This window comes from Rhipicephalus microplus, chromosome 5, assembly GCF_043290135.1.
Source record: "Rhipicephalus microplus isolate Deutch F79 chromosome 5, USDA_Rmic, whole genome shotgun sequence".
NCBI lineage: Eukaryota > Metazoa > Arthropoda > Arachnida > Ixodida > Ixodidae > Rhipicephalus > Rhipicephalus microplus.
Window position 1 is genome coordinate 100,452,003 of NC_134704.1, and position 15,362 is coordinate 100,467,364.

The 15,362-nt window shown below is 46.7% G+C and overlaps 1 protein-coding gene across 2 annotated transcripts in view; it reads left to right on the forward strand.

Moving 5' to 3' along the window:
- LOC142817882 (scoloptoxin SSD976-like) overlaps positions 1-15,362 on the forward strand; it is a 454,431-nt gene that overhangs the window by 430,004 nt on the left and 9,065 nt on the right. For both annotated transcript variants that reach the window (XM_075895816.1, XM_075895817.1), the window contains exon 3: positions 13,075-13,447. In XM_075895816.1, coding sequence (XP_075751931.1) covers positions 13,079-13,447 — 369 coding nt within the window. In that variant the 5' untranslated portion in view covers positions 13,075-13,078. The remainder of the gene's footprint in view (positions 1-13,074; positions 13,448-15,362) is intronic.

Sequence of the window (15,362 nt, forward strand, 5' to 3'; positions counted from 1 at the left end):
GAAAAAGGAGAATGTGTGGTCTGGAAGGCGCTTGTTATTCAGCGTCATGAGCGTCATCGTCGTGACGTACAGTGTGTAGATTGCGTGGGCTGTGCATGAGTTGTGCACTGCTTCACCCACTCATCATCATTGACTACGTGGTAATGCCACGATGCTTTAGGGGTGAAGTTTCTGAAGGTTAAGGCTTGTCTGTTGGTGTTGGCGCTGTTGGCCGTAGCCGCCGCTGACAATGACGCTGATGACGATTAAGATGGTCACGATGATTATCACGGACAACGACTCGCTTGTGCAATGACGTCTCGAGATGATGTTCGATGCATTTCGTGCTGCTCGAAACAACGAACAATCACCAGGGGAACGTTCCTAGAGCTCGTCTTTACAAACTTCCGGCTGCAACCAATACCACAAAGCAGTAACGGAATTCAAAGCTCGACACAACATGCCAGTGATGGCTAACAAGCGTTTTATATAACGGTAAATCGCTTGGCACTCACTCACGTGCGTGATTGGTCAATGACATGGGCGATTTGCAAAAACGACGAATGATCGCACTGCTTCGCCCACTCATCATCATTCCTTCGTGGATATGCCATGACTTCTTTATTAAATGCGAAGCATTTGTTTGCGTCTATCTGCGTATCTATCTATCTAGCCGCTTACATCTGGCTGGCTCTCGTGATCTTAACTTGGCGTGCACAGAAATTATCATGGGAGAGTAACATGGTTTGACGAATATCACAAGCTGGTGTAGATATGAGTGATTTCACAATCCCGTCGCCTATGTCGGCAAACACTTCGCACCAGACAGTGGCATATACCCACAGGCGGGTATGTGCCTCTGGTATGCGGGTATGTGGTGATTGACACTTGGTATCTACTCAGGAACGGCCAGAACACATATGGGTAAATTTAACACGTGAACGATAAGAAAAAAGTGACATTGGCAGCATTGACCGTACGAACTCACAGAATAATTGTGAGAATCCTAGCAGGAATGAAATCCCAGCCTTCTGCGTGGCAGTCAAGCATTCTACCACAGAGCCACGTCAGGTTTTGGAACTACTGTTAAGATAGACCCTAATGTTCATAAAACGTCAATTGTGATTTCAATGCTGGCTACCCAACTTTATAAACATTACGAGAATACTCCTATGATACAGCCGTCATGTTGTGTTAACGTCAACTGTGGTTAGGTGCCATGTACTGAAGTTAATTCATGTCTAGGGCTACCACACTCGCAAGCACCAGCGATTCATATCAGCTTATCGCTTCTGGTGTTGCTAATACTCGTATTTATGTTGACACCGTTGCGAAAGTGCAAACAACTAGTTATAGTAACATCTGCAACGGTTAAACATGTGTATTTAGCGTCATTTCGTAACTTGTCGCTGAATAAAAAATATGTACCTGAGGGTGACCTTCCATGCGCATGCAATACGCATAAAGTGGATTCCCAAGGTGCGTGTTATGTGGCAATTTTAAAGACAATAGTCTTTCTTGGGGACCTTCGACGCCAAAATTTTGGTCTGTCTGTCTGTCTGTCTGTCTGTCTATCTGTCTGTCTGTACATTTGTCTGTTTGTCTACTCTTAACAGCATCGGGTAATCGAAACGGCCGACCCCATCCGCAGCGCCCACCTATGTTGCTCAAAATTCAGCGTTCATACTCGTAAAATTTTCTGTTAAAAAGCAATTATTTCGCATGTCTGGGGCAACAAAACAACACGTATATATTCTGCATGTGCGCCTATTACTAGAAAAGACATACATAAGTCATTTTAGGGAACACAGCGCTTATTTTTTTAATCTTTCTCTTGATATAGAAAGGCATACTACCTGCGTCAAATGAAACCCGAACAGCAGAAAGCCTTTGCGACAGTGTAGTGCATGCCGTCCAGTTATCACCATTGACAGGCGCACGCATCCTGTTCAGCAGCTGGGCGCATGTATGCCTGGCTCTTCGCAGTGATAAGTGGGCAGCGGGCACTATACCATCGCGAATGCTTGCCGCTGTTCAGTTTTAACTTGACACTGATACAACGTCCGACTTCTTTTACTTTCGTATTGCTGATAGCGACTTGCAAACTTCCAAACCGGTGCTCCCTCTATCAGCCACCTGTAATGGTATATCTCTTTATTTGGTAATTTATTGATAAAGGAACGATATAACAAGAATAAGGCATGCTAGCACGCGCGCGTTCAGAGCAGACGCAACCGGTTTCGACGTCAGCCATTGCTCTCCATCGGCACGACTCGTGCTCCAGCTTAAGGATTACTAACGTATAACTGAATGCTGGCATCGAGGGTGGGATAGGAGTTATCAGCGTTTTCCTTTCTGCCTTATCTTGTAGTCCCCGCAAAAAATACTGCTTCCCTTTACAAGCTGTAGGATCTCGTCTATAGTGCTAAATTTAGTGTCGCTTGAGGCGGCGTTATGGCGAGCCCTGGACGTTCCTTTATAAAAAACCTCGACCCAACCACCTCAACTGGCTTCTCTGAATAATGGCTTCTCTGAATAATGTTCATTCCTCCAATTCATCCAGTCCTCCTCTTGCGATTAGATAAGCATGGTGATGGCCTTGAATATAAAATTGAGGCAGCCTTGTTTCACGGGCCAGCATGTAGCGATTTCCAGGCGCTGCGCTGATAGCGCAGGCAACAGTCACAACAGTGTTCAATTTGTTCTAGTCGCTCTACGATTTGTTGCAGGCAGTGCACATATCTATTCATCCTTATAATCTGATGATAGAAAAGTTCATTCATCCATGTAATCTGATGACAAGAAAGATTTGGAGAAAAATAGGAATTCGTGTTGGTCATCGGACCTCTTATCACTTGTATAGAAAATAAAAGCGTATATAAACTCTTCCTATAGCAGTGTTTCGGCACTTTGAACAGCGTACGTGGATAGCTCCCAGCGGGCGGTCTGAAGACGCAAACATGGCCAAACTGTAAGTGTTTTTCAACGTTTCTAATCGAGTATCAGGAGTAAAGCGAGCTGTTTTTAGTTATATAATGTCACTTGTTATATTTTTAAGCCTAGCCTTCATTTGCGTGTTGCTGTAGTTTCAATATGGACTCCATTGCACGAGAGAAATTAAACGACGACCGATGAGGGGACCCAACGGATGCGCCGGTGCTGTGCACACAACACATGTAGCTCCTGCGTCAAGTCATTTGTTATGTCCTCTGTTTTGGCCGATTCCCGTTAGGAATGTGCAAATATGTGGATACTTCATCGCCACCTATGAAGGAAGGAGGTGGGACAGATCAAACTACTGCCCTATAGGTTCACATTCAAATCTGAATTAGTGTAGGTTCTGGCAAAGTTCTACAAATTGAAAAATGACCGGTTGCATTGAAGTTGCTGCCAAAGTTAATTGACGCAAGACTCCGCCATACCGTAGGGCATGAGGGACAGCACGTGTGCACAAAGCAGGTGTCCCTCATGTCACGGGGCATGAAGGACAGCACGTGTGCACAAAACACGTGTCCCTCATGCCTCATGGCATGAGGGAAACCACCCATGCACAAAACTTCGAGATTGAATTTTTCCAGCCTCGACCACGATATTGCGACGATCCTCAAATACTGTACCTAGAATTTTGCTAAGAGTGGGAGGGCTGAAATGCGATGTCGTGAAATCGCATACATTAACACCCGCATATATAGACAAGAAACGGGGATCAGTTTGACATATCTTGTAACTTGATATAAAATATCGAAGAACTTGTCTTGCCATTTGTGTGCAAGTTGGTATCGTGGACTGGTCGACAATACGGCTTATGGCAGTTCTCCTCATTTTTTTTTTTTGGCGTTTTGTAGCTGGACATGTGAAATATGCACAGGCTCTTGTTATAGCCGGAATATCCAAATACATAAGTGAACAGGGACAAAATATTTATCATTTATTACATGTATGTCTGTGCTCGTCGGGCAGAGGTATCCCCTAACCTTGTTTGTCCCTAATGTTGGAATTGTTTATCAATATTACAACATACTTCGTGGGTGGCCGTACCCAGCGGCCACACCGGACATTTTTTTTTCTTTCGCCTGCGTCGATTGTCGCTAAATTTGCGTGAAACGCACGGGTTCTTCCATTTTACGATACCCTCTTGAACTTATAGAGGCGTACTGCGACGACCCAACACAACTGCCACGACATGGAATTATGGCAGAACACACGCGATGGCAAGCGATAGTTTCCACTCGCTTTGCACTGTGCCCTCCTAGTCACAAAGCTCTCTCACTGGGGCTCTTGAATTTTCCACTTCTGGCTAACTGCGGGCTGCCAGAGCCAGCCAGAGCGCGCTCGTTTTTCTCGGGCTGCTCTGTCACCCCCCCCCCCGCCCCCCCGCCCACGGCGCACTTCCGGTTGGCGTTCTCGGGTTAAACGTTCTGGCGACCTGCGGGGAGCCCCAGGGTCGCCAGACGCTTCCAGGACAAGTTAGTCGTGGTAGCTTTCTGGAAGCTTTTGGGCAGGTTTCGGGATAGCAGACGCCGAAAAGGTACGATGCGCACTCGGTGCCATCTTTGTGAGGAGTCGATGGATTGTAATGTGGGAGCTTTAGGACTGCGCCTTCGCTTGTCATTACGCGTGGCGTTATCTTTTAAAGCCCGTTTCCCTTGCAAATTTAGGCGATTACGAGTGGCGGCGAGTGTTTGAACCTACTGTTCATCGCATTTGTTATGTTTCCCGTGAAGCTTCCTCCTGTGAACAATGCGGTGAACTGTTGCCTGCGTCGTGCACATGCCTTAAAAGTCATGTACGTAGTACACGTTCGTGCGCACGCATGAAGACAACTTTGGTGTAACTTTTTTTTTTCGTAGTAGTCATTTGTGAAGCTGAGCCTGCTTTCTGTGCACTTAGCGAAGACGATTGTGATCGCACTAGCTCGCTCCGTCGTATGTTTGCGTATACGTGAACCTCTTAGAACCTCTGTCATGACTACTAGATTTATCTTCTATGGTGAAAGAAAGTCCTAGATCGCGACTGTTGGTGATGCTCGCTGGTCGCGAACAGCATGCGAACCCATTTCCATCTATGAGCCAGCATATGTGGTATGATATTATACAATATGGCGCGAGAAAAAAAAAACGGAGAATGGATTCAGAAATGTATACATCCTTTCATGGCCCATTTCATCGTTGGCTTTGTCTTTTTTCACCTCTTCGTAATAATGCTTCGCAGTACGTACTATCACCTAGTAGGTCGAATCAAAGCTGATATACATGACATTCGTTAAGTGTCACTTAGGACTGGAAAACAGGCCAAGGCAAGTTCTGAAAATGAATCGAGAACGTGTCATGCAAATGTTTATTTCATATACGACGCGCACTCATGGTACCGATATCTGCGCATATCATAAACTTTAGAAGAAAACCTAAGTTGGTCAGCGTGTGTTCGCGACGTATGATACGCGATAGCTGAGCAGGTATATATCTTCAAGCTCTTTTGGGGGCACGATCACTTCCCTGTGACTTCGCGTCGTGTTGTGCAGTGTCTGATACATGTACTAAAGAGGCGTGAGCTTGTCAAGCCTTCACCGTCACGGCAGCTCACCTTGCATCGTTCTCGAAGCAGCGTGCGCCAGCTGGCTGTTTCGTTCGCGGATGCGGCGAGTGATCGTGCGAGCGTACGAAGTTGTACCCCAAATGCGTACGCTCGAGGATATTATTTCAGATTTTTGGCGAGCTAAGCTGCGTATTTCCAAGCCGACAATGCAGAAAAAAGGCAACATAAACGCGGCGCATTGTTTTGTTTGCTGCCATGACGGTAGAGTTTGTTCACGTTTACGCTGGCTGTCCTGCATTCGATTTCGCGATTTCGGGCTGTCGCCGGGCGGGCGCGTAGCCAGCCTACGTCATTTCTTATCAGAACCGTAAGCAGCGGTAGCTTTCGGAGAGCCCGCGGGTCTCCAGAACCAACCCAGAGAGAGAGATAAAGATGCAAGGAAATGCAGAAGGTTAACCAGACGCACATCCAGTTTGCTACCCTGCACTGGGGAAGGGATAAAGGGGAGAAAAGAGGTTGCAGAAAGATGAGAAGGTACACACAATCACGAGCACACTCGGGGAGCACACAGTCTACAGGCGGTTGCTCAGGTTTGTTGACTTGAGGTAAAGTAGCAGTGCTTTTGTTGCTTTCTGCGCAACTGAGGCAAATGCCCAAGGTCCTAGTATCTTCTGCACACAAAATGGTCCGGGGTCAAGTCGATTCAAAACCATCCGTAGCTGGCATCGCTGTGTGTCGTAGCAAGCGCAACTGCACAGGACGTGTTCGATGGTCTCTTCAGCTCCACAGTAGTCGAATGTAGAAGTGTCTGCCATACCAATGCGAAAGGAGTACACCTTTGTAAATGCAACACCCAACCAAAGGCGGCATAACAGTGTCGCATCGGAGCGGGAAAGTTGTGATGGTAGCTTTAGCTTGAGCGAAGGATCCAGTTCATAAAACTGACACCTTTGGAAGCTGGTAGACGACCAGAACGTGCGTGTGAGATCTCGAGCCAGCAGGTAAAGTTGTCTTGCTGCATCATTCCTTGATAGAGGAATCGGGACTACACGGGTTTTTTCATGGGCTGAGCGGGCTGCATCATCGGCTAATTGACTTCCGGTAATATCGATATGTCCAGGCAGCTATTTATATATAATATCATGCCCTCGTGCAAGAGCTTCATGATGGCAATGTCTTATTTCTTGTACTAGTTGGTCATGACTCCTCCTACGCATGGCAGACTGCAAACTTTGAAGCGCTGCCTTCGAATCACAGAATATAACCCATTTTCCTGGACGTTCTTGAACGAGATATTGTAAAGCAGCCCTTATAGCGGCAAGCTCTGATGCCGTAGATGTAGTCATTTGCGACAACTTAAACTTGATTGTCATTTCTGCAGCCGGAATTACAGCGGCACCTGATGAGCTGCTGGATGAGATGGACCCATCAGTGTATATCTGCGTTAGGTCTAAGTACAACTCATGTAATAATAGCAGTGTTGCTTGCTTCAATGCTACTCTGGAGTGACTGCTTTTCTTTTTGATTCCCGGAATTTCTAGACGTACTTGCGGCTGGTCGAGGCACCACAGAGGACAAGCCGTTCTCGCAGCTGGCGTATATCCTGATGGAATGCTGTTTAGGTGCTTGGCTATGACGTCTGAAAACGTAGCACGTGGTCTTCCGGAAGGTAGAAGGGCCAAGTGGTGGTCGGCGACACGGCTAGCATGTCGAATGTGCGCTCTGAGGCAATCCACAGCTATATTTGTCCTGACCGGATGGTCTTTGGCAAGCATGATTGTGGCATAAGTAAAAGCGCATAGGGGCAGTCCTAGGCAGATACGCAGTGCCTGACCCTGCAAACTCTCCAATGAATGAGTATTCGATTTGCAAGTGTTAGTCAGTACCGGCAAGCTGTAGCGCAATAGACCCAGAAATAGGGCCCTGTACAGCTGTAGCATGGAGGCCACAGAAGTTCCCCATGCTTTACCGCACAAGAATTTCATGATATGCACAATAGATAGCAGTCTCTTCTTCAAGTGCGCACAATGTGGGCTCCACGAAAGACTTCTGTCGATTATTATGCCCAGGAAACGATGCGTCCGTGCATATTTGACACTCTGCCCATTGATGTAAATAGGGTATGGCGTCATCGGTTTGCGTGTAAACGCCATCAACGCGCACTTCACAGTTGATATATTTAGGCCTTGTTTCTGAAGGTAGGCTGTTGTGAGGGTTGCTGCCCGCTGTATTCGTGCACGCACCTGAGGGCGAGTAACTGCAGCACTCCAGAGGCAAATATCATCGGCGTATATGGATAGGCACACCGACTTTGGCAGAACCTTCACCAGACCAATGAGGGCCACATTGAACACTGTGGGGCTTAAAACACCTCCCTGAGGTACTCCGCAGTAGGTGTAATGTTGGGCAGTTGTACCTTCGTATGTTTGTACGAAGAAACCCCTGCCAGTTATATAATCTTTTATCCATTGAAACATTCGTCCACCAATGCCCATTGCGGCGAGAGAAGCGAGGATGGCATCGTGAGCGACATTATCATATGCACCCTTCACGTCAAGAAAGAGTGCTACTGATACGCGCTTGCGACTTTTTTCTTGTTGAACAAATGTCGATAAGTCAAGGACACAGTCAATGGAGGAGTGGCCCCGACGAAAACCTGCCATGCAAGAAGGGTATTTGGTGTATCGTTCCAAGTACCACTCGAGACGAAATAGAACCATTCTTTCCATCACTTTTCCGAGGCAGCTTGCGAGGGCAATAGGGCGATACGCTGTCAAGTCCAATGGTGATTTTCCCGATTTCAAAAGTGGTATTAATCGACTTATTTTCCATTCTCGAGGAACACTGCCACTGACCCAGGAGTTGTTGAAACATGTTAAAAGTTCTTTTCTGGCTTTTTTCCAAGGTGTCCCAACGCACTATAAGTAATACCATCAGGACCTGGCGATGACATGCGCTTAGAAGCGACTAACGCACCTTCCAGTTCTTCCACTGTGAACGGAATGTCCATTTCTGGGAATCGCGTCTCAGGAACGATCACGGCGTCGATGCTCTCGTTCATAATATCCCCGGCAACTCTCGTGCAAAATTCTTCAGCCACCTCGAGTTCTGTTTTTCCATGATGGAGTGCCAAAGCTTTAAAAGGGTGCCGTTGTTGTGGAGAGGAGCGAAGACCACGAACTGTTCTCCAGATATATGACAGAGGTTTATGAGGGTCTAGAGATTCGCAGAATGCTTTCCAGCGTTCGCTCTCCAGTTTGTAAATTCGTCGTTGAATCTTTTTCTGGAGCCGCCTTGCTTCCCTCAGATCGTAAATTGATCTTGTGCGTCTGTATCGTCGTTCAGCACGCCTTCGTATAGCTCGTAATTTTTCCAGTTCGATGTCAAACTGTGTTACTTTAGACGAAAATGGTAATTTACATTTGGACGCTTGCATAGCTTTCGCTATGGTATTTTCCAGGCTGCAGGCGAGGCCTTCTTTGCAAGCGTTCTCAACACGCGATGCAAACATCGACCAGTCAGTGCCAATCGCAACACCGAAAGAGAAATTTTTTATGATACCGTCGATCGTCACGTAGGTGGGTATGTGATCACTCCCATGAGTCTCAATATCGCAAAACCACTTAACTTTGTGAGAGAAGCACCATGACACCAATGTCAGGTCAAGGCAACTGCCATACGTGAGACCCCGCAGATATGTGGGGGTACCATCGTTCATGATGGAAAGGTCGTAATCGGAAGCGAATGTCACAATGTTCCGGCCCCTGGCATTCATCCTAGTGCTCCCCCAAAGCATGGGATGGGCGTTGAAGTCACCGGTGATGATCCAAGGCCCATCGGTTCTCATTAGGATGTCTTTTAATCTGTCGCAGTCAAATCGCGATGACGGAGATATATATCCACCAATAAGCGTGAACGAAACTGCATTCCTCTTCACACGAAAACACGCGTACTGATTGTCGTCATTTGAACTTATTGGGTGCGAAAGAAAAGTCAAGTCTGTGCGAATGTAAACAATTACTTTGCTTCGTTCTTCGCAAGCGGCTGAACAAAAAGCTTCATAACCGGACAATCTGTAAGGCGTTGATACGTTTGGTTCACATATGACAAGTATGGGGAATTGATTGACCCCAACAAATTGGTGAAAGTCCGAGATACGGGACTTCATGCCTCAGGCATTCCACTGAAAAATCGACGCACTTTTAACTTCAGTGCGGAAGATGAGATTTTGTTGAGCCATTGTGCTTATACGAAGTTAGCAAGAACTGGATTCAGTGCATCCAGTATTTGCAGTGCACTCTTAGCAGACGGAGATTGTATGCTGATCAGTAGCGTGCGAATCGTAGCAAATAATGATTGCACGATTGCAGCCACTTGCCTGTCTTGGTTGGAAAGATCTCGAACCGGGACGATTGCAGTCACTTGCCTGTCTTGGTTGGAAAGATCTCGAACCGGGAGCGTGGACTGGCCGTCATGAAGCTCCTTCGGTTCGCTTGATGCTGCTTCCCTTTGAAGTGCAGGCCACTCTGTCGCAGTTAGGGTATGCTCACTGGCTTTGTTTTTTACAGCCTTTCCCACGGCATGTGGTCTGGGAGGCAAAGGAGGTGGTACTAATGAGGGATCACGCAAACGTGTCGAGGAGGTAGCGGGCGTCCTCGAAGACCGACGTCGACGTGAACGACGCCTTCTGACTTTAGCTGCGGCTTCTCGATGAGATGAGTGATCGCGCACCATCTCCTTCAAGATGGCAATTTCCTTCTGAATCCGTGGGCAGTCCTTCGATGTGGCTTCATGGGATCCATTGCAATTAGAGCATTTCTTGACAGTTGCGACGCACTTATCCGCTTCATGGTGCTCGGCGCAGCGGTGGCATACCACCAAATTCTCGCAGACGCTGCTCACATGTCCAAGTTTCATGCATTTACGGCACTGGAGAGGCTTTGGAATGAAAGGCCGCACAGCATGTCTGAAGTACCCCACCTTCACATGAGAGGGGAGTGATGTGCTCTTAAACGCAATCTTCACACAGCGAGACTTGCCTAGCCGGGTGACATCAACAATTGGAGTATCAGTTGTTGACTTGACAAGAAGTTGTAAGTCCTTATTGGAAATAGCGACATCAATGTCGTAGATCACGCCGGTTACTACATCACATCCCAAGGAAACATGAGAGCGCACCTGGTTGCCGTCCAAGTCAGTTACACTGCGCAGAACGCCCAACGCGCTTGCGTGCAAAACGTTCACAGCCAGTATATTCTTTCTGGCGTTCACTCTTATGTCCGTGATCTCATTTGGCACGAGCGTTTCCAGAGACCTCGACACAGACTGTATGTTAAGGCGTTTCATGCTGACGGTAGGAAGTACAGGCAGAAACAGGATGGTATAAGTGTTCGATTTTGGCGCTTCACTTACAGTGTGAATAGTTAAGGATGTCCTCATGTTCCTTCTCTTCGCCTTGCGGCTCAGCACAGGTTGGAAACCGTCATCTGAGAAGTCCTCACTGCTGAGATAGTAAGCATGAGTATCTTCACTGTCGCTGTCGCTCGCTTGTCCCATACGCTTCCTGGAGGCAGCCGCCGCTGACGCCGCTGGTGCCGGCAGGCGCCCGGGGTGGTCTACATCCATCCCCTCCAAGGGAGCAGCGAAAACTGATCAACAGACTTAAATTACTACTGAAATACGCCGGAGTTAGCAGAAGTAGCTCCTATTCAAAACACACTTCTTCGTCTTCAGAACCAACCCAGAAATCCAAAAATTGAAGCGCCCCACTGAAATGCACGTCGTAATGTCAGATATCGTGAGAAACGTCGGATGATTTTTGAAGGACGGAAAACTCTTTGGGTCGCATCGCATTGCTTGATGTTCGACATGTCAAGCATTCCGACTTTTTCCGCTCGATCACGCTCTCAATTTTCCGATACAATCACAGTGAAACGTTGACGTGTTCGACTTGTACAATATGAAGGATTGTTCAAGTTACCCAAGTTCGATGTAATTGGTTGTCACTGCAGCAGCTTTTGTATTCTAGTGTCACGCACTCAAAACTTAGTGTCCCATGTGCATTGACCTAAGACGATTCGTAAGCTAAATCCATGTTCTTTCTCCTCTCTTTACCACGTTCTTTTTCTACAGTGTGTGACGCCTTGACCATGACACACATTTTTGGGATCTGTGATGTCATGATGAGTGACGTCATGACACAATAATTTTTCGCACCACTCGTCCTGGACGCATGAAATGGTCACCACCGAGTGCTGAATTGATGGTCAAAATTTCCGGAGCCCTCTACTACGGCGTCTCTCATAATCAAATGGTGGTTTTGGGACGTTAAACACCACAAATTAATTAATTGAGTGCTGAATTGAGTCATTCATTGAGGCATCCAAAGTTTTCGCATAAATAGTAATTATAGCGTGACATGTACTGAAAACTGGCAAAAAATATTCGGTACTTCTTCGAGCACATGGCCCCATAAGCTTTGGCGACTACGCCCTCGAAAAATTTTATGCAGGCATATATTTTTCCGCACTGAACTAAACCGGAGATCATGAACAAATTTTTGGAGCCTGTTCTTGTGTATACAATGTGAACGACTCTTGGCATTCAAGAGAAGGCTTTATGATTATGATCACGAAAGCATTTTTTTTTTATTCCCATCGACTCAAGTTCGCAAGATCAAATATTAGCCCCTTCTGTTTCTTTTCTTGCGCCTTGCCTCTCTGTTTGATGTCCCACCATGCACCACGATTCAGTTCTCAAACTTCATTGTCGTGCGCCAAACACACGGACACCACAAAAAAAAAAAACGCGGGACGACACAAAGAGCCCATCTGCCACTGTTTTGTTGCAAGGCATCGATGTAAGTAATGGTCCGTTTATTTCTGGTGACATGTACGGTACAATTCAAGAGTGGTAAAGTTATCCTTTCTTCAGAGATTTTGTCTGAAGGTTACTCAGAAAACATTCAACCGAAATCGGAGCTGCGTGAAGGCTAGCCAAAATCGCCTTCTTCTTGAAAGCGAGGGGGACCGCTTTCTATTAACACTACTGCCAGCGTTCTCGCTAGCGGCGTGTCAGTCCTTCCTTTCGGCAACTGACTACCTTATTCAGGCTGCAGCGATTAACTGAACCGAAACAGTCTTCGCACCAGCCCCGCGGTGGTGGTCTATAGTGGTTAAGGTACTAGGCTGCTGATCCACGGTCACGGGATCGAATCCCGGCTGCGGCGGCTACATTTTCTATGGAGGTGAAAATGCTGTGGCCCGTGTGATCGGATATGGGTGCACGTTGAAGAACTCCAGCTGGTCGAAATTTCCTCAGCCCTGAACTGCGTTGTCTCTCATAATCATATGGTGGTTTTGGGCCGTTAAGCACCACATATCGTCCTCACCCTTTTCACCACCAGCAAGCTCATTTGAATTACCTAGTTGTGCAGCAAATATAGTTGCTTCTCTTTCTTTTATTTTCTAGTGTAAATATTTTTTTTGCTTGGCAACGAAGCAATAAGAATCGCCAATCAGAACAAGCCGACGTATTTACCCTTCTTGACCACCGATCCAGGTCCATGACGACGTCCCTGGGATCCGCCATATTCATCTGCACAGCGTTGAGCCTCGTGACCTGTACGATATGGGTGCAGCAGTTACCGCCGCCTCAGAACAGTCAGTTCCCGCCCCCTCCCCCACCGTGGTGGAACCCGCAGACTCGACCGCACACCCCGAACCGCTGGTTCATGATGAACCGAACGTGGCCCTTTCCGGCCACGCTGAACCTCATCCGGCCGGGACTCTGGAGCACCTTCAACGGCACTCTCCTGCAGTCGGTGTCTCCCGACGAAGTCGTCTTCATCACGCGCTTCCACAACGAGCTGAGGCAGACGCTGGCCTTGGGAAAGCTGGGTGGTTTCCCGCCGGCGGCAGACATGCTTCTCCTGGTGGGTGTCCCATTGGATGTCTCGTTTTTCTATTAAAGCACCTAAGTCAATCTCCGCCGCACGCTTTAATGCTCTAGCTTTGTTTAGAGAAATTTATTCTCACAGACAGTTAACACCAATTACAATCCAACAGAACATCGCGACAGAAACAACATTCACAGACACACCAAAAGTTGCTACAAAAAGGTATGTTTACATTAAGAAACATCTACGCATATTCACGCAAATGAATGCTCATGATGAAGCGAAGGAGTGTGCAACGACTCATAAATCTTGGCCATCAATTTTGTTCAAGTTAACAGCCACTTATTTTGTTCTCGTTAACCTTTTGTTCTGTCATATTCTTTGATTGACGGGTGGTTAAACGTTTTTTCGGTGCTGTGGCCTTTTATTTTTGTTTGTTCTGGTTAACAGCCTTTTTATAACCTTTTTGTTGTGCACAGATGTTGCTGTTTCTGCATCTGCTGTAGACGACGGATGGTGGTTTATAGACAGCGGGTAATTGTGCGGTTTTAATGTGATTCGCCCCTGAATACAGGCCAATCTCACACCTTGTGGTAATCGGTGTCATACGGGGCGATGGCATCAGTATCCTCTGTAACTTTCTTTAGTGTATTCTTCCTGTGTAAACACCACATGATTATAACGCGTTCGATGCTCTATCCACTGAACGCATGAATATAGCCTACTGAGTCATACGAACACAAATTTAATGTTTGTTAGACTGCTATAAAATGCTGGAACCACATCTGATGTTGACCTAAGATGAGAACGGCTGCTTTGGAAAAGTTTAGTGTGTTCACTCTTCGAACAGTATCATCACTATTGTCTATGGTGGGCTAGTAGTTGCCAAACTTGGGTAATGCAGGCTTTTCCAGCTATTTCAAGGCAATAAGAAGCAGCGATGAGGCAGTGTATTGGCGTGCTCAGGATCCCCAGACGGAGGGGGGGTTGCAGCTTTTTTGCATCGCCCCTCTTCTCGTAATCATGTCCATGTATAAGGCTGACCGCGCACCCCCCCCCCCCCTCTTCGTGCTTAGGGAGTGGCCACCTTCGTGAACTCCCCCTCCCCCTTGCACACACCGGTGAATAGGCTTACACTCAGCCCTGTGGTCAAGTCGTTGAGATGCTTGACTACTGAACCGTACGTTTCGGAATCGAATCCCGGCTGAGGCGGCCACATTTCGATCACGGCAAAGGGCTGGAGAGGCATGTTGCAAGATTTATTTGCACTTAAGAGAAAGCCCCAGGTGGTAGAAATTATTTTCCGATTCCCCACTACGGCGTTCCTCCGAGCCATATCGTGATTTCGACACATAAGACCTCAAAATTATGTTATTATAGTTCTTGCGGCAAAGGTTTGTGGCTTCGTCCGGTGACGCTGCCTAGCTGCAAATATAATGTGTGAGCGTGCTTTACGTTATACGTAAAAGTACATTCGTTTCTTATACTAATGTGGCCTAAAAATATGGAAGGTTTCTTTTCTCTTGTCTTTTATTTTCTCGAATGTAAGCTGGTAGCTACCTTCTCTGTATTGTCAACAAGCGACTGTTTTGCGCGATAAGAAAATAAACCATTCATAACTTACAAGATGCACTGAATACTGTGTTTTCGATCATGATTCTTGTTCTTCGCGTGCTTTGACGCCATCTTGCTATCACGCCTTCTTTGTATTCTTAGAAATAGCCACATTTCAGTCCTAGAGTATATTAGAAAGAAACCAAGTTCTTTTTTTTCAATTCCTTTTCAAGATTTCATCTTATTAGGATAATTTTTATATAAAAGTATAAGCCGATTCATGTGTGTCACTTTCACGCCTGATATGAAATTTTTCCATAAGAAAGAATGCGTGTTCCATCGTTATCCGGAGTTTTTTTTTAATGATCCTCTTTCACAACATGTGGCAATCTCGACG